Below are 20281 nucleotides of genomic sequence, written 5' to 3'. Positions count from 1 at the left end.
TTTAGCCTTTTATTAGAGGTCAATTAACTCCTGACTCTTCAGTATCCAATGCTAGGAAAAGAACTGGAGAAGCACTACAACCAGAAACTGAATTTAATTTTATGGATGCCTCTGGTAAATGGCTTGCGCCACAAGCAGCTAATCATTTGCGTATAGCTAATAGCCAAGCCTTATTGGCAAGGTAAGACTGGGCCCACTGGGATGAAATGGAGGGCCTTCTCTAACATCTTCTAGAAGAGCACAGAAAGAAGCCAATAAATTGTTAATGAAGGCAAACTTATCACCAAGAACTCTATTAAGTGTGCTTTAGATGCAGCCGACACTCCTGCTAGAAGTATAGATACTAGTGTCCCAATAAGACATGCATGAATAAGGATGTCAGATTTCATACCTGAGTTACAACAGACCATATTGAACCTCCCATTTGACAAGGGATTTCTCCTTGGCCCCTAGAAAAACAGTCCATGGAAAAAATGAAAAGGGCGCAAAGGTAACAAATCAGAGGGAACTCTGCAAACACCTATAGGGATTTTTCTTAAGCCCAGCTTTAAACGTGGAACAAGGACAGCTTCGCACAGATACCTCTGGTTCTCAGTATAAAACTCAAGGACAAACCTCAACAACTAAAACCTACAGAGTTCATTACAGAGGTAACCATTTTAAAGAACGAGGTAAAGGCAACATGTTCCTCGAATACCATCAATAAACAATGACTCCTTCACCTTTCCCCTGACAACACCAAACACCAGTTTGGGGGGGGCTGGCTAAGAGCTAATGCTTAATTGTGTCTGTAAGATTGATGATGTAAAGACGAAATTCTGCTCTTATATTAAAAATATTTAATTTAAAAGAAAGACCCTAGATTTACTACATCAACTAGGGTTCACTGTCCACCTACAAAAATCGCATCTACAGCCAGCTACAACTCCTGTGGTTCTAGGGGCCACGCTCAACACAAATCTAGCGTTAGCATCCCCAAACACATACAGAATATGAAATACACGAACGTTAATTTAACAATTTCAAACAGGAACTCACATTCCAGCCAAAATATTTCTCAGACTTTTGGGCATGATGACCTATTTACATAGTCCCTCATGCCAGATTCAACATGAGACCTCTACAGCAATGTCCCTCCCAGCAATGGACTCAGTCACTGGGTCAGCTTCACGATCTAGTGTTGGTAAACATCTGCACCACTTAGTGAAGTAGTGTGGCTCACTGGTTAGAGGTGGCAGACCCGAGAGCAGAGGACGGCCCGGGACCAGGGTTCGATTCCTGGCGCAGCAGGTTTCTGGACCAGGGTCAGCGGACTCGATAATTCTCTCGCCTCGGTGCCCACTCTGATCAGCGATCACACTCGGCAACTCTGGGCATTAGCTTGCCTCATCTTCACTAACGGCCCCACCAGACCGCCGGGGATGCCTGGTCTCACCCTGGAGATACCCATTAAGGGACCATCTCTCAAGGAAGCCAGGAAGGGTTTCGCAGCGGTCGAAGCGCCTTGGGACCCTCCGGGTAAGTAGTGCGCTATATAAATGCCTATACATTTACATTTACATTTACATACATTCACCTATCACTCTCCGCAATGGTGGAATCCACAAAATCTATCCCAAGGGCGGCCGTTTCAACATTCAATTCCACAAATCACTCTCACAAAAGATGCATCTCTAACAGGATGGGGAGCACATTTCCACAACCTTACTATTCAGGGACTATGGGATTCCAGACACCAGAATCTCCATATCAGTCACCTAGAGCTGCAAGCTGTTAATCTAGCGATCAAAGCCTTCCTAATTAACCTAGAACACATAAGTTGTCCTTATTCGAACGGACGATGACCAAGTATTTACAACAGGGGGACAAAACACACTCTCCAATTATCTCACTTCGCTCCGAACATATGGAAGTTAGCGATACACCACAACATTAATCTATTAGCAGAACATGTCCCAGGAACAAGCAATCAGAGTGCAGACTTTCTGAGCAGATCACATGTCCACAAATGGGAAATTCACCCCAGTTTTCTTCAAGTATACTTTTGCAAATGGGGATTCCCAGAGATAGACCGGTTTGCAACATAGGAAAACGCGAAATACCCACACTTCACAAGCAGATATCGCCTCCATCAGTCCAAAGGCAATGCTCCATGGATAAAATGGTCTGGGATATTTGCATACTCTTTTTCACCTCTCCCATTACTTCTATTAGTGGTCAGGAAACTCTGGCAAACATCGCTCACTATGATACTAATAGCTCCCACATGAGCGTGACAACTGTGGTTCTGAACACTCATAGAACCATCTCTAGTCCCACACGATAACCTTCGCCTCAACACAGACCTTCTCATTCTGATCCATGGAACATTAAGACATCCGGATCCCAAAGAACTCAATCTTGCAATTTGGCTCTTGAAGTCTTAGAGTTGGGATACTTAAATTTGCCTCAAGACTGTATGAACATTCTTAAAGAAGCTTGTAAACCAACTACAAGACAGTGTTATGCAGCAAAATGGAAACTTTTATATTCTTTTGCAAAAAAAATGTAAATCCTCTTCAAACAAAGTTACAAACACTTATTTTATACCTATTGCATTTACAAACTGCTGGATTAGCATATACTTCTAAAAGATTACATCTTGCAGGTATTGCCACATATCTCCAAAATAGACAATACATCAGTGTTTAAAATTCCTGTTATAGAAGTTTTTATGGTGGGACTTGAAAGAATAATTCCCCCTAGACTTCCACCTGCCCCAGCATGGAATGTAAACATTGTTCTAACAAGATTAATGGGTCCTCTCTTTGAACGATTGCATTCTTCTCAGTTGAAATATCTTTCATGGAAACTTGATTTTTTTTAATTGCTATTACTTCTCTTACAAAAGCCAGTGAAATTTAGACATTAACTCTAGAAGAGCCTTTCTTTCAACTACACCAGGATAGATTAGTGCTTAGAACAAACCCTAAACTTCTAACAAAAATAGTTTTCAAATTAATCAAGCCATTGATTTTCCTGTGTTTTTCCTACAACCTGACACAGTTGCAGAAAGGGCATTACACACTTTAGATGTAAAAAAAAAAAGGGCATTAATAAATTGCATTGACAGGACTAAATCATTTAGGAAAACTAAACAGTTGTTTGTTGCCTTTGCACCTCTTCATTTAGGGAAAGCAATTTCTAAATCGGGCATTTGAAGATGGATATTTAAATGCGTCAACATGCTATGCAAAGTCTAAACAACTTAGACCTGTTACACCAAAAGCAAACTCCACTAGAACAAGCATTTACAATGCAACGGTTTCGCCTTTGCAAAGGTTAGAGCTATTGGCATTGTAAATGACAACATTTTTATTTGTGTTGGTTTTGAAAACAGATAAATAAATGGCTTTGTCATTTACAATGCCAATAGCTTAATCTCTCGCAAATGCCACACACACACACCCACAGAGAGCCCCCCACACAGAGCTCCCCCCACACACCCACAGAGCTCCCCCCACACACCCACAGAGCTCCCCCCACACACCCACAGAGCTCCCCCCACACACACAGAGACCCCCCACACACACAGAGACCCCCCTCACACAGAGACCCCCCCCCACACCCACACAGAGCCACCCACACAGAGCCCCCCCACACAGCCCCCCACACACCCACACAGAGCCCCCCCACACACACAGAGCCCCCCCACTCAGAGCCCCCCCACACACTGCGAGTTCCCCACACACACACACTGGAAAGATGTGCAAAACAAGCAACCAGGGGGGGGGGGGGTGAAGAGCTCACGCACACAAGCAACGAGGGGGGAGGAGCTCAGGCACACAAGTAACGAGGGGGGAGGGGGTGAGGAGCCCACGCACACAAGCAACCAGGGGGGAGGGGATGAGGAGCGCACGCACATTAGCAACGAGGGGGGAGGGGGGTGAGGAGCTTGCGCACACAAGTAATGAGGGGGGAGGGGCAGAGGAGCTCACGCACACAAGCAACGAAGGGGGGGTGAGGAGCTCACGCACAAAAGCAACGAGGGGGGTGAGGAGCTCACGCACACAAGCAACGAGGGGGTGAGGAGATCACGCATACAAGCAACGAGGGGGTGAGGAGCTCACGCACACGCAACGAGGGGGAGGCGCGCACGCACACAAGGAACGAGGGGGGAGGTGGTGAGGAGCTCACGCACTCGAGCAACGAGGGGGGGAGGGTGAGGAGCTCACGCACACAAGCAACGAGGGGGTGAGGAGCTCACGCACACCAGCAACCAGGGGGGTGAGGAGCACACGCACATTAGCAACGGGGGGAGGATGAGGAGCTCACGCACACAAGTAACGAGGGGGGGAGGGGTGAGGAGCTCACGCACACAAGCAACCAGGGGGAGGGGGGAGGAGCTCACGCACGCAAGCAACCGGGGGGGGGGGGTGAGGAGCGCATGCACATTAGCAACGAGGGGGTGAGGAGCTCACACACACTGAGAGCCCCCCGCACACACTGAGCCCCCCACACACACTGCAAGCCCCCCCACACACACTGCAAGCCCCCCCACACACACTGCGAGCCCCCCCACGCACACTGCGAGCCCCCCCATGCACACTGCGAGCCCCCCCCCACGCACACTGCGAGCCCCCCCCCACGCACACTGCGAGCCCCCCCCACACACACTGCGAGCCCCACACACTGCTGCTGTTTACAAGGAGGGGCCGCATGTAAAGGTCAAGTTAAACGCAAGCAGCCCCATGGGCCGTACATTGAGTATCACAGATTTAGAGTATACTCGCAGCAAGTTAGAACGGTAGCCGGGCCCTAAAGTAGCAACCCCATAAAAAACTGGAAGTAATGATCACCGTGACCACTTAGAAATGAAGCAGTTTTTTCCGCCATGCATTTTCAGCAACAAAAACCAATGGCACTTAACCAACAACCACAGCGCTTTTCACAATTTCACTTTTCTCACAGACTTTACCTACCTCCATTAGGCTGACCTGTGCTGAAAAGGATGCAGTTTTGTTAGTAACAAGCAACCCTACATCTGATTAAACTAATATACTTGATGCTCCACGATCAGTATTGTTGTTCAATCCACATCCTCATAAAAATAGATAAAATTTACAACGAGCATGAACTAGGTAATCGGATGTAACTAGGGCGGATGGCGTTTATGTTCAATAAACTTGAGACTAGGGTTGCATTGGTTTTAGATCTTAAAGGCACACAAGCAACGGGGGGTGAGGAGCTCACGCACACAAGCAACGAGGGGGGAGGGGGTGAGGAGCTCACGCACACAAGCAACGAGTGGAGAGGGGGTGAGGAGCACACGCAAGGAACGAGGGGGGAGGCGGGGAGGAGCTCACGCACACAAGCAACCAGGGGGGAGGGGCGCACGCAGATTAGCAACGAGAGGGGAGGGGGGTGAGGAGCTCACGCACACTGCGATCCCCACACACTGTTGCTGTTTACAAGGAGGGGCTGCATGTAAAGGTCAAGTTGGACGCAAGCGGCCCCATGGGCCGTACAATGAGTATCACAGATTTAAAGTATACTTGCAGCAAGTTAGAACAGTAGCTGGGCCCTAAAGCAGCAAACCCATTACTTTCAATTAAAAAACGGGAAGTAATTATCACCGTGACCACTTCGAAATGAAGCATTTTTTTTCCGCCATGCATCTTCAGCAACAAAAACAAAAGACAATGGCACTTAACCAACAACCACAGTGCTTTTAACAATTTCACTTTTCTCAGCAGAAAGTTGGAGGGAGTCTGTAAGGAGCCTGGTGTTGGTGAAGACTGGCAAGAAAAGAAAGCAGACATGTATTGGGGAATGGTAGAATGTTACGCCGATCGGAGCGTGACAAGCTGGGAGAGAAACGAACTCTTAAAAAAAATGGAGGCTGAGACCTAACAGTGGCAAGGGGAGTAACAAGCATTTACAAGTGGGCCCGGAGACACTGACAGCGGGAGGGGAGGCGGGAACGGGCACACGGATAGCGGGGGGGGGCGGGAACGGGCACAATCAAAAGGCAGAAGGCAAGAAAAAAAAAGCACTCACCTGGACTACTTCCGGCGGCGGTCGGCCTGGAGGAATGACAAAAAAAACCTTTGAAGAAAAAAACAACCGCCTACCGCCAGGGGCGCAACTAGGTCTTAATTTCGGGGGGGGCTGACATGGCAGATGAAGGGGCGTGGCTAATGTAAATCAATGGGGCGGAGCTAAAATGGCAGATAATCAGGATCGGGTAATGCTCAGGTCAAGCTGAGAAAAAATGTGGGGAATTCTGCATTTGAAACTGGACAACAATTAAAGCACACATTTTTGTTAGTTTGATGCATTGCCCCCCAAAACCCATACTCGCCCTGAATCTTAAAATTACCCCTGGCACACCAAAACACATACCCACGCTGAACCCTAAAATTAGCCCCCTCACACCCTAAAACCCATACCCGCCCTGAAATCTATAATTACCCCTGGCACCCCAAAACCCATACCCACCCCACACCCTAAAATTACCCCCTGGCACCCCAAAAAACAATACCACCCTGAACCCTAAAATCACCCCCCTGGAGACCCAAAACCCATACCCGCCCTGAACCTTAAATTACCCCTGGCACCCCAAAAACCATACCCATGCTGAACCATAAATTCCCCCCTTGTACCCCAAACCCACCCTGAACCTTAAAATTACCCCAGGCACCCCAAAACCCATACCCATGCTGAACCATAAATTCCCATCTGGCACCCCATAACCTATACCCACCCTGAACCTTAAAATTACTCCAGGCACCCCAAAACCCATACCCATGCTGAACCATAAATTCCCATCTGGCACCCCATAACCTATACCCACCCTGAACCCAAAAATAGCTCCCTGACATCCCAAACCCACACCTGCCCTAAACCCTAAAATTACCCCTGGCACTTTAAAACACATACCCACGCTAAACCCTAAAATTAATCCCCTGGCACCTCAAAACCCACACCCACCCTGAACCTTAAAATTACCCCTGGCACCCCAAACCCCATACCCATGCTGAACCATAAATGCCCCCCGGCAACCCATAACCAACACCCTCCCTGAACCATAAATTCCCCCCTGGCACCCCATAACCCATACCCACCCTGAACCCTAAAATTGCCCCGTGACACCCCAAAACCCACACCTGCCCTGAACCCTAAAATTACCCCTGGCACACCAAAACACATACCCACGTTGAACCCTAAAATGTCCCCTGGCACCCCATAACCCATACCCACCCTGAACCCTAAAGTAGCCCCCTGCACCCCAAAACCCACACCTGCCCTGAACCCTAAAATTACCCCTGGCACCCCAAAACCCATACCCGCAGTGATCCCTAAAATTACACCCTTGCCCCCCAAAACCCATACTCACCCTGAATCTTAAAATTACCCCTGGCACACCAAAACACATACCCACGCTGAACCCTAAAATTAACCCCCTCACACCCTAAAACCCATACCAGCCCTGAACCCTAAAATTACCCCTGGCACCCCAGAAACCATACCCATGCTGAACCATAAATTACCCTCTTGCCCCCCAAAACCCATACCCACTCTGAACCTTAAAATTACCCCAGGCACCCCAAAACCCATACCCATGCTTAACCATACATTCCCCTCTGGCACCCCATAACCCATATCCACCCTGAACCCTAAAATAGCCCCCTGACATTCCAAAACCCATACCTGCCCTAAACCCTAAAATTACCCCTGGCACTATAAAACACATACCCACGCTGAACCCTAAAATTAATCCCATGGCACCCCAAAACCCACACCCACCCTGAACCTTAAAATTAACCCTGGCACCCCAAAACCCATACCCATGCTGAACCATAAATTCCCCCCGGCATCCCATAACCCATACCAACCCTGAACCATAATTCCCCCCTGAAACCCCATAACCCATACCCACCCTAAACCCTAAAATTGCCCCCTGACACCCCAAAACCCACACCTGCCCGGAACCCTAAAATTACCCCTGGCACACCAAAACACATACCCACGCTGAACCCTAAAATGTTCCCTGGCACCCCATAACCCATACCCACCCTGAACCCTAAAATAGCCCCCTGACATCCCAAAACCCACACCTGCCCTGAACCCTAAAATTACCCCTGGCACACCAAAACACATACCCACGCTGAACCCTAAAATGTCCCCTGGCACCCCAAAACCCATACTCACCTTGAACCCTAAAATTGCCCCCTGGAACCCCAAAACCCATACCCGCTCAGAACCCTAAAATTACCCCCTGGCACCCCAATCCGTAACCCACCCTGAACCATAAAAGTACTCACTGGCACCCTAAAACCCACACCCACCCTGAACTCTAAAATTACCCACTACCACCACAAAAAAAAATGAACACTACAAACTTACACTACATTTGCATATTTGGAGGGGACTGTCCTCTTTGACGTTTCTATGTATGTAAGTCAAGAACAACATTCAAAGTAACCTAGACATGCAGGCAGTAGGTAATGCTGTGCTGAAAAATGCATTAAAGTTACTGGGACTTACATAAATAAAAAACTGCTGCCTGCTCCTCTGATACTATACTGTGGAGGCTGGCTGATCAGCAGCACTGTGTCCTGGCATCCAGTCCCTCGAAGGTCTCAGAGTAGATAGGTGGGGGTCAAATGGCTCCTGGTTCTCCTTGCCTGGGCCTCCTCTGCTTCTTCCCTGGTGCCCTTGGATGCGAAAATAGAAAGATCCATGGCCCTGTTCACCATTTATCTGGTGAGCAGCGCCTTGGATGTGAATTCCATCCAAGTACACAGACAGTCAGCCCGGCTTCATCCAAAACTGCAGCACTGAAACAGCCCTACTGCAAGTGGTTGATGATGCATTGGGGATACTCGACTCAGGGGGGTCCTGTCTGCTATTCTCCTTGACCTCTCCGCAGCCTTCGACACTGTTAATCACAACACCCTCCTCAATATTCTTCAACAGAGAATGGGCATGGAGGGCACTGTGCTTAAATGGTTTGCATCCTTCCTCTCTGACAGATCTCAAATGATCAAAATAGCGAACAGTCTTTCTTCTCCTGTGGCGGTGGGTCAAGGTGTTCCCCAAGGCTCTATACTTGCACCCACACTGTTCAATCTCTACTTAGAACCACTGGGAAACCTCCTAAGCAAATCCGGGATTCACTATCATCTCTATGCTGATGACACTCAACTCTACCTCAAGGTTGCCTCCACTCATGATCTCTCCATCCTAAGATCTACTCTTGACTCCATTCAAAACTGGATGTCATCTCATCAATTGATTCTGAATCCCTCCAAAACTGAATTCCTCCTCTTCTCCTCCTCACTCTCTCCTCCCCCGGTTCAATCATGGATGGATCAGATGAATCTACTAAACAACAAACCCATCATTGTCGACAGCGCAAAATCTCTTGGTGTCATTCTAGACAAAAAACTCAATCTAACTCCCCACATCAATTCTATTGCAAAATCTGCTCGCTACCAACTGCGCCTTCTTTGGGGAATCCGTCGCTTCTTCCCGGAGCAGGACCTTATAACCCTGGTGCAATCGCTGGTCCTCTGCAGACTAGACTACTGCAATTCTCTTCTTACTGGCCTCCCCAAATCTCACCTGTCTCCACTTAAGTCTGTCTTCCATTCAGCAGCTCGTTTCATCTATGGGGCCAAAAGAAGCGATCACATCACACCGATGTTATCCACCCTCCGCTGGCTTCCCTTCGAGGCTAGAGCTATCTACAAGACCGCTTGTATCACCCACAAAGCCTTGCACTCCTCCTCTCCCCGCTACCTGGCGAATAAACTGAAACTCTCTGGAGGCTCTAGACCTTCACGCAATGCCGAGAATCTACTGCTTGAACCTCCCACTTTCAAGAAGGAAAGAACAATGGCCCAATCCTTTTCAGGCAACGCAGTGAGAATCTGGAACTCGTTTCCGCCTGAGCTCCGGACCACCGCCTCCTCCCAGGCCTTCAAAAGGGACCTCAAAGTTCTCCTCCTCCAGAGACACCTCCAAAAGTAATTCACGTCCTCTTGCTATTTGGAGGAAGACTCCCCACTACTGATATTTTCTACTTTCCATGACCATGGGAGTGCCTTCCCAGTGTTTTCCTGTGGTGGGAGTGTCTGCCTTTTTGCAGTATTCTCCATGTACTTGTGTTCGGTGCCCTTTTGTAACATGCACACTACACTTTGCCCATGTAACACACGGTTGCTACCTCTCACATGTTTTTACCTTTGATACTTGCACAAGGGCCACCTTGCCTACGTAACGCCTGTTCTTGTGCCAGCACTTATTGCAGTATTATACCTCAAATTATACTCTGTTTTCTCTTATAACTGCACACTTGTCACTTTTCCTCTTGTGCACTTTTGACTACCTCATGTATTTTTGGTTGTTCACAATTTTTACTACCTCAAGTATTTTGTTTGCTCACAATTCTCACTATTACCCTTACTACCTCATGTATTTTTGGTTGCTCACAATTTTTACTACCTCAAGTATTTTGTTTGCTCACAATTGTCATTATTACCTTTATTACCTCATGTATTTTTGGTTGCTCACAATTTTTACTACCTCATGTTTTTTTGTTTGCTCACAATTGTCACTATTACCTTATGTAAGTAACGTATGTTTTAGTAATCTGCTCTTTTGTAATGTTTCTCATTATGTTTCATTTCTGTTCCTAATGTGAAGCGCTCTGACGCCTTCGGGTAAAGTCCGCGCTATATAAAAATGCATAAATCAAATAAAATAAATAAATAAATAACAGCAGGGGCAAAGGGATGGCCAGTGCAGGTGATGCTTTTCCTTTGTAAATTAATTCCTGCTGGCGTCATAGCCCAGGGGTTGCTGTCTGCGCACTTGTATGAAATACACATCTATACAAGTGCACAGACAGCACCCCATGGGCTATGACGCCAGCAGAAATTCCTTTACAAAGGAAAAGCATCACCTTAACTGGCCAGCCCTTTCCCCCTGCTGTGCGCTTCACACCCCATGCTCACAAGCGATCAAGTGCTTAGGTGAAATCCCTGCCTTCAGGCAAGGATTTCACCTCGCGGCGCCACCGTAAAGGAAAACAAGAGGTGGGGGCAGGAGGTCACTCACTGAAGCAGAGGCTGGCTGGCTCGGGCTGCTGGGCCTCTCAGAAAGCATTAAAAAAATAATTCTCCGATCGGATGCTATCTTGCACCATTTCAGTGCGTGTAATCTTAGCCCGGGCAGAGGAGGCGACGGGGGGGGCTGAAGCCCGGTGAGCCCAATGGGTGTTGCGCGCCTGCCTACCGCCGCATGATGTTCAAAAAGGGGCGAGATGAGAAAAATTCTCGAACGCCCACGAATCTGCTCGGAGAATAACGGACAGATCTCTCCTCCAATGGCTAGCCTCCATTTATGGATCTAGCCAATGGAAGAAACAGGCGGGACAAAGCCCCGTACTGCTAAACAAAAGATTTTGCCTGCTCGAACACTGCTGCGCAGTGGACGCCAGGCAAAACCTAAAAATTGGAGTTTCTATGGCTTTTTTAGGAAAGATTCCTATTGCTCATATTTGCAAGGCAGCAACATGATCTACTCCACAAACCTTCACAAAACATTGTGTGGATGTATTTGCACGGCGACAAGCCAATGTTGGTCAGGCAGTACTTAAGACTCTTTAAGACAACTGCAACCCCCACAGGTTAACCACAACCTAGGGAGAGGGACTTTAAAATCAATGCAAAGCATGTGTATCTACAGCACACATTCCTCAAGCAGATTGTTACCTGTATGCATCTGTTCTTGGCATGTAGTGCTGTAAATTCACATGTGCCATCCCTCCTCCCCAAATTCTTGTATAGGTTGCAGTTCATATACTTTATATCATACTAACGAATTGCCATCTCAATGCTTATATACACAGCATATTTTACATTCTCACCTACACACGGCAAAACAATCTGAAGATGGCATGGATGACCATGCACAGTATTCCTGAGAAGAGCTCACACAGCCTTTGGACTCGGAAAAAAGTCTTGGAACAAAAACAACTTGTAGACAGCCGAGCCCAACACTAGATGGCGGACTTATGCAAAGCATGTGAATCTACAGCACTAACATGACAAGAACAGATGCTTACAGAGTAAGTAACGTAATCCTTTTTTATAAATTGGTCTCTTTAGTGTGTGTACCATTTATTGACTCTGTGTGTACAACAAATTTTTAAACCTTCTCTAGGATAAGCCTAAGCTTCTCACCCACACTACCATAAATAGAGCACCTCAGATTATTAAAGTAAGCCCTGTAAACCAATAAGTATCGTATGGACTTTAAGCATGGTGTGCCCTTATATTGGCACCACTACTTAAAAAAGCAAGGTTTCCACAATGAGTACATTGTTTATCCACTACAAGGCCAATACCATTGAATTCCCGGACATCAGCAGTACTGCCAAGTATAGCCCAGGCCTGAAAATAAGATGGTGTTGCAGCTTTATTAATATTGTACCTCTTCTGAATTTTGCGTTTTCTTCTTGTTTGTAGAGGCAGATTTGCCCTAAGGCCTACACACAGCCTTGCATACTTTATAATAGTGGCCTTTTTCTCTCAACAGGTATGGCTTGGAGTGCCTTTTTAGATATTATAGTTATGGGCTGGAGAGAAAATTCAGAGTGGACATATTCCGTGATTTCCAGGAGGAGACTATGCGAGATTATGAAGCTGGTAAGAGCATAAGTGAGTTCTGAGCAGAAAAATTTCTGTCCTGTTGGTCAAATAAGTAAATACTTGGTTTACTGCATGTGTTTGAAGATGTTACTTATGACTGAGCATAAGGCCCGGAGATGTGCACCTTGTGTTTCAGTCGCTGCTATATAGTAGCATCGAACGTATAGGGTGACATGGAGGCGCACTAGATAACTTCACTGAATGCATATACAAACCATAATGACTTGTAGCCTGTAAATCTTTTGAGTTGTGATTTTGAGATTATCTAGTTCTTTATTGCTTTTCTGAATTCTAGATGGCTGTTGATTCATAATCTTTGAGAGCATGATCTAGATCTTGAATGTTTGCCCTGAGCAAAAGCTTTTGCCATGTGTTTTTTGGTTTTTTAATTGATCAGCTGTTATCACTGATATTCTTTCCTTGGCTGAACAAGTTTTGATGAAGATTGGGCCCATTGTAAAGGTTACCCTCTGAACAATTCAGAGGACTTTAAAAGGGATTTTCTGTAACATATTGTAAGGAAATGCACTTTTTATGGACATCTGCAAGTTTTTGGACTGATGCTGCTGGATTTTTGACTCTTAGTGCGCGGAGGACTGATAGTACCCTGACATTAAACTGTGTAGGTTCGATTGGCTTCTACCCAGTTGACATAAGCTAACTCATTTGTAAGTCCTTAGTATATGGTACCCAGGGTAACCAGGGCCTGTAAGTTAGAGAGTCGTCCCAGGGATTGCAGCACTCATTGTGCCACCCTGGATGTCATAAATGTAAAACAAGGCTCCTAGTGTGCCACTGAAGTCTGAAAGGGCAGTTTTAAACTGCCACCTCTACTCTGCCATTTAAAGTAATAGCAATGGTAAGTTCATTTTTAATGAATGTAAGCCACCCTTAAAGTAGGCCTATCAAGCCCTATGGCAGGGTGCTGTGTATTAAAAATTGAAGCATGTTTTTACATGCTTCCAACAGTAAAAGCCCGCCATTATCTTTACTGTGGAAAAGGCTAGTAGGCCCAATAGTGAGTGCAAAGTTACAGGTTTCCACAGCAGCCCTTCTAATGTCTGACTGGGTTTGCCAAATTTGGATATGGAAGGAATCAAACCACTCGTTCAATTAAGCCCAAATTGATGCCCAATTTATAATGTATGTAACTGTTGCAGTGTGCAACTTTTACAAGGTTGCCACTTTGTGGCCCAAATTCTCTTGTGCCTGTTTATGGTTGCACATGAGGTCTGTCCCCTAGACTGCTTTCTGCCCTTCTGGATAAACATGCAAATGACTCCCAGGAAAGTGCACAATAGAAGTACCTCTCCCTTGCAGGAAGCCACATATGAGGTGGCCCAAATGGTGAGCTTCAAAGGAGAATTCACTTTTGAAGGGGAAATGAGAAACACTTTGGAGAGGAGCTGCTCTATTTAGGCAGACAGGCCACCAGTGGGGATAGGGAAGACGTCCGTTGTCAGCCCAGTTTTTCAGGGACATGTAGCCGCTTTTTACACCTCTGAGTTGGGCTGGGGAGCCCTACATGCGGAGCTGGGTTTTCCCTTGTGGTTAGGATGAAGAATTCTGGCATAGCCAGATGCCACACTTCGCAGGAAAACCTAGTATCCCATTAACTACTGACCACAACATAACTAGAGGGCTTTTTGTGCCTATAAAAAGGGCACTCCTGTCACCTAGATGTCAGATCATGTTGGACTGGAGAAGCGGACCCAGAGGACTATCCTGCTGCACTAAGGACCCGGTGAAGAGAGGTTGCACCTTTTTGGATTGCATCTGTTGAACCTGGTGGCTAGCAAAAGAGAGGGACTGTGCCTTCTCATTGAGAAGTAGACTCCTGAGCCCAACCAAGTCAATAGACTGAGGGTCAGTTGGCTGACGACCTGTAAGCAGCATAGGGCCGTAACAGCTTAGTCTGCTGGGGCAAATTGGTACCTCAGATCTCCAGGTTGCTGCTCCTTGTCGCCATGCAGCCCCAGGGACCAGTACCCGCGGCTCAAAAGGTGACCCGGAGTCTGCAGAATGTTAGTCATTGGAGTGCAGCTTGGTCGCCCAGGAGACAGGTTATCATCCAAACAAGGGTTCCACTGTGACTGCCAAACTAGGCAACTGGTAACGACTGAACTTCTGCTAGGCCCAGGAGGACTTCCAGGGATGTTGACACTAGTGGCCAGAACCACCTAACCGAGCCCACGGACTAAGGAATATCCACAGGAAGATCCCAGTTGACGACATCACATTCACTGCATCCTTGAGCATCTTCAGCATCCTGTCTGCCTAGGATGAGGACCACTTCCATAGGAGTCCATAGCAAGGGGATACAGCACCTGGAACTGAGTCAGGTCTACTCTTCTTTTGGAGGCGACTGTTCCTGAGGGCCTTGTCTGACTCCGACTGGCACCCTGCCAGGGTTGGTTGCCCAAAGGAACCACTTTTCTTAAACAGTTTTTAAGTGTCACATTCATTGAATTTGCCTGTGCTTGTTTGTGGTTACATAACGAGGGCTTTCTTTTCTTCAATTGTTTTTGTGCTGATTAAGTGCATTACACTTGTTCCTTTGGATAGGCTTAACTGTGCAGAGACACAGATGCACAGGATAAGCTAAAGGTTTAACAACCGAAACCGAACTGGTCCTGAAGGGCTGGCAGTATATTACATGGTGAGGTCTCAGAACCACACCATATAATGCACCCCACTTCATTCATGAAGGGGGTCACTTCTTTCTTCTAGGTCAGTGCCCTGCAAGAAACCTAAGCCAAATCTCCTCAGTCTGCCAAAGGTTTTGGGGATATCATTTCCGCATGGTGTAGGTAAGAAGTACTACTTTCACCTACATGGTAATGTGCTCACTAGCTGTGTAGGGATCCTCTAACTCAATTGCCCTGAAGAAGGCCCAGGGCCTTTTATTGTGGGCTGAAACATGTAAGTGGAAGATTAAATGTGTTGGTCAGAGTACCTATAATTACACCAGTATTGGAACTTTCACAAATTCACATGCTTTTTTCGTTCCCAGTCGTCGAGATCGGAGTCCCCGGTACATCAATATAGAAATACTAAACAAATAAAAAGCAGAAACCAGTCCTAGGCCCTTTTTATGTCTCGGCTATAACGCGCTGAAAGCGCGTTCTCGCCAGAGAACTATTGTCGGCGTCTCAGCAGTCTAGGACGCCGAAGTGAGACAAGACCTGGCCGCGCGCAGCGTTTCCCCATAGGATAACGTTGTGCGCGCGGCCAGCTCTTGTCTACACAGCTTCTAATGCACGTTGGATCGCGACGTGCGCCTGTTGGAATGCAGGGGGGTCTGCATACCAGCGCCCGGCGCTGATATCACACACATGGCTGCCCCTTCAAGCAGGCTTCTTTAAGTTGCAGGACGTGCCTCCCCTTTCCCGTGACAATGATGTGTGCGCTGGGGAATTGTAAATGCTTGTTTTACTTCTCTTTGCTGGTAACACTTTCAATCAATGCCTGTCGAAGTAATCGAAGAATATCCATCTTCCGGGAGGGTGGGGTACCTTTATGGAGTGAGTAGATGCGCAGCGACAGCGTAGAACTATTGCTTCATTCTGTTCGGTACTGGGTGAACTGCAGGTCGACGCGTTGTCTCCTGTATCCTCTTTTTCCTGATAATGCAGCTCGATGTGCGGGTTTTCCTTAAGCTGAATTATCTTCTCGCCCAAGAACGTGGCGCTTCTGTTCAGAGGCTGGAATATTCTGAGCCGCTTGATTAAGTTTACGCCGCCGTGTTAGTCTGAACTAATGTAGCTTTCTTTTCTGTGATGGAGGCTAAATTAACATCATTCGCTCAAGTGCCCCCTGGAGGGGCATTAACTATCTTGAGAGGGGATCCTGACTTGGAGTTCACATGTGAACACCTTTGCCTTCGCTGTGGTTTTTTGGCGTCAGAGAGCCACTGAATGCTTTGAATGGGCTGGCACTTCTTTAACCACATCGCTGCGGCGGCTATTCGGCCGCAGCGCTAAGTGGGCAGGGCGGCCGCATGCTGATGCCGGAACCGCTCCGTCATCAGCCGTGGTTGGGCTGTGCTCATGACGGAGCGGTTCCGTCATGGCCCCGCCCGCTCAATAGAACGCGGCACGAAATCAGCGCCGCGCAGGCGCGGCGGCAGGGCCATGACGAAACCGCTCCGTCATCAGCACAGCGCCACTGCAGCTGATGATGGAGCGGCTCCGTCATCAGCATAGAAAGGGTTAACTTAAGGGGGAAAGCACTAGCACTTCGCAGCACTCCTGCAATGCATTTAATGAGAGAGTACCGGCACTTCTCTGGAGCAAACTGGCACTCTATATAATGAGTACCTGCTCTTCTAATTTTCCATTTATCGCGCTAGGTACACAGAACTTACTTTAATCTTAAGACTTGACCCTGGGCAGTGGAGAGAGAGGCAGAATATGGAGTTAGACGAAGGAACAGAAAGATTTGAAAAAGGTGGAAAAATGCGAAAGGAGGGGCGAAAAAGTACTTGCAAGTGTGAATAAAGCGAAAGAAATAAGAAGTGTTGGATGGTGGAAGATGGAGGCATGACTTTGAATTAAGACTTGGGCTTTGGCAATCCTAAGAACAATTTAGGCCAGCTGCACTTTTTGAAATTACCAGTTTGGTACAGTGGGGCCTATGCACAAAGCATGAGTGAAGCAGTACTACAGGAGTTATATTTTGCGTATGCTTGCATTGCCTGAAACTGACAACTCACTGTTAGTAAAAGTGTACCGAGGGCACTGTCCTTTCTCCTTGTACTAGTTGCAGATGAGTATTTGCATTTTAGATGTTTTGATGCTATTTCACAAAGGCATGCATTTTATGTACTCCAAAATGCCTGTCTGAATGGGCCCTTCAGTCTGCACAGGCCGGCAGCTCTGGTTACTCCATCACTGGTTTTAACTTCTACAACATCTTCAACCGGCTCCAATGTCAGACTTTTTACTGTTCACTAAATAGTCAAGAAAACTTTCCCAGCAGCAGGAAGCCCATGGCCGAATTCTTTCTCATGACCCAATACTGAGGTCATTGCAAGAGCTGATTACTGAGCGAAAAATACCTACAAATTTGAAGGAAAAGTGGCTATTTGTATGTTCCGTGTCCCTTAACCTAAATTTACAAAAACAAACACATTTTGGAGAAAAGTAGCATGGAATGAAATAAACTCTTTATTTCCCTGATCCAACACCTTCTTAAAAATGACTTTGGTGAATAGTTTAAACTCCTCTCCTTTAATCACCGTGTAGTTAAGTGGCTTATTGTGTTTGATCATAGAGTAAACCTAGTTTACAACAATGTTTACACATCGCATGGTATTACAACGCCTGTATGTGTGGGTGGCTCTGTATGTGTGTAAATGCAATAGGTCATGCATTTGCGAGCGATTTAAGCTATTGGCATTGTAAATAACAATGCCATTTATTTATGTTTTAAAAACCAAAACATAAATAAAAATGTCATGAGCAATGCCAATTGCTCTAACTTTAACAATGCCGAGACCATTGCATTGTAAATGCTTGTTAGTTTTGTAACAGATCTCTTTATCGTTTTGTAAAAGACCAAAAGTAATTCCTGAACCATTCGGGACCCTCCCCCTCTAGAAAACTCCCTTAGAGAACCTTAGACCCTCAGATTTTCTACTGCAAGTTGTGCTAGGCAGTCTCCTCTGAGCTATGCTTAGTTTTCTTCTACATTTACAACAAGGGGTGGTGAGGGACAGAGTCTCTGAATTAAACAGAATACTCTCACCCAGTCAAGAGATCAGGGCTAGATCCAACACCGTTTTTTAGCTCACTGCACCATCCCAGTTTCAGAACCTGGCTGTATGCAAATTAGTCTGTTCCTGTCCCAGTGCATGATGGGAACAGGGCAAACCAAACTACAAAAGCCAATTCTTACACTGGGAAGGAAACAAGCTACCGGGGACCGGTTTCTGGCATTTCAGCCGTCTTCGGCCCGGCTTGCTTGAATCCTGATGGTGCAATGAGCAAGGGACTCACATCTGAGTATACCCTTCCACGCTTAGGGTGGACAAAAATATTTACAACAAGGGGTGGTGAGGGACAGAGTCTCTGAATTAAACAGAATACTCTCACCCAGTCAAGAGATCAGGGCTAGATCCAACACCGTTTTCTAGCTCTTCTACTTCAGTGAATTTGGATAAAGTACTTTACTTCAGAGCAGCATTTTGCTACTGCAGGACCATCTTTAGTGCTGCTTTTACAGATTCTGGCATAACCATGTCAGATAAGGAGAAAGTCTTTTTAGAGCATGTGCTACCTGCTATAAGAAAAGGCTCCATATAGACTACCCCCACAAATACTATTTATTGCCTATATCCCAACCATAAGGCAAAGGAGTGTAAGGTTAGTCGTACCTTTTCTAATAAAACCTTGAGGATCGTGTGGTGCGCCTTCTTATATGGCTCAATAGTCCAAGCAAGAAAGGATGTGATTTCGAGTGAGGGGCTAGAAAGAGGGAGAACTCAGACATCCGCATAGAACAGTGGTTCCCAAACTTTTTTGACCTGCGGCTCCCTTGACCTATTGGCAATTGGCCGCGGCTCCATTATGTCACTTTTTGCGGGGGGGGGGGGAGATATAAGACTCAGAAGTACTTTCATTTTTTTCCATGAACATAATTGGTATGAAGCAGATGAACATATTATAATTATATTTGTAACAAAATAAAAATGAAAGCAGTAGTTTGCAATAAACTTTAAGTGTTAAGTGACCGTAAGTGCATAGAAACATTTGTGTCTTCAGGTGCCTGTGTTAATCTCACTGTGCCTTTGGCGTGATCTTCTTGACTCTGTTAGTGCTTCTATTCACCTCCTTTTCCCTCCATCTGTTTTGGGGCATCTGTTTGTACGTATGTGTTGGTATTTTTGGAACAGACACCTAGCTGGACCACAACGGAGCTCTGAAGTGTGGACATACCCTCGTGCCTAAGATGTTTTCAGCTCAATGTCCCCGAACATGCTTAGTGGCACATCACTCTTGTAAAGCCGCCTAGATGCTCCGTTTTGTTTCTAAAGATGGTTAGATGCACCACCATGGCTCATAAGAAAATGGACAAAGGCACTCACTGTCTTTGATTTGAAATGGCTTGAATGCACGGCTACTCTGTCCCTGAAGGTGCTCAAATGCACCCTTATCCCTGTAGTCAGAGGTACCCTTCCTCTCTGTGCCACTATCAGCTGTGACAGCCCGTACCACCCCCCACCCCTGTGCACTACTTCATTTGAGATATCCCCTTCCTGTATGCTCCTTTCATATGTGAGACCCTCTCTCCAATGGCTACTGGAAACGTGAGGAAAACCTATATTACACATCAGGGCATAAATATGAAGCAGTTAGGTAATGCATAACACAGAAGAATTACCCAAAGCATAACCATATCTATATCACCATAAGTCCCCCGTATCTCAGAAATCACGAGGTCATGCCATAAACGTACAAGTAGCAGCAACCTGCCCTCCAAATACATGGTATATGGTGCTGTGCACAACACGAAGGTGACAGCGACATCTGCACACCTACCACAGTGAATTTGGTAATTTAGCAACTTTGTTTCTCAAT

The 20281-nt window shown here is 46.5% G+C and overlaps 1 protein-coding gene across 3 annotated transcripts in view; it reads left to right on the top strand.

Moving 5' to 3' along the window:
* LARP1 (La ribonucleoprotein 1, translational regulator) overlaps positions 1-20281 on the top strand; it is a 773488-nt gene that overhangs the window by 697190 nt on the left and 56017 nt on the right. For 2 of the 3 annotated variants that reach the window (XM_086931250.1, XM_086931252.1), the window contains exon 17: positions 12589-12710. In XM_086931250.1, coding sequence (XP_086787376.1) covers positions 12589-12710 — 122 coding nt within the window. The remainder of the gene's footprint in view (positions 1-12588; positions 12711-20281) is intronic. The other variant, XM_086931251.1, reaches the window with a different exon arrangement.

Source organism: Lissotriton vulgaris, chromosome 7, assembly GCF_964263255.1.
Source record: "Lissotriton vulgaris chromosome 7, aLisVul1.2, whole genome shotgun sequence".
Classification (NCBI taxonomy): domain Eukaryota; kingdom Metazoa; phylum Chordata; class Amphibia; order Caudata; family Salamandridae; genus Lissotriton; species Lissotriton vulgaris.
Note: the sequence above shows the minus strand (reverse complement) of the source record. Positions and strands in the feature narration are given on the sequence as shown.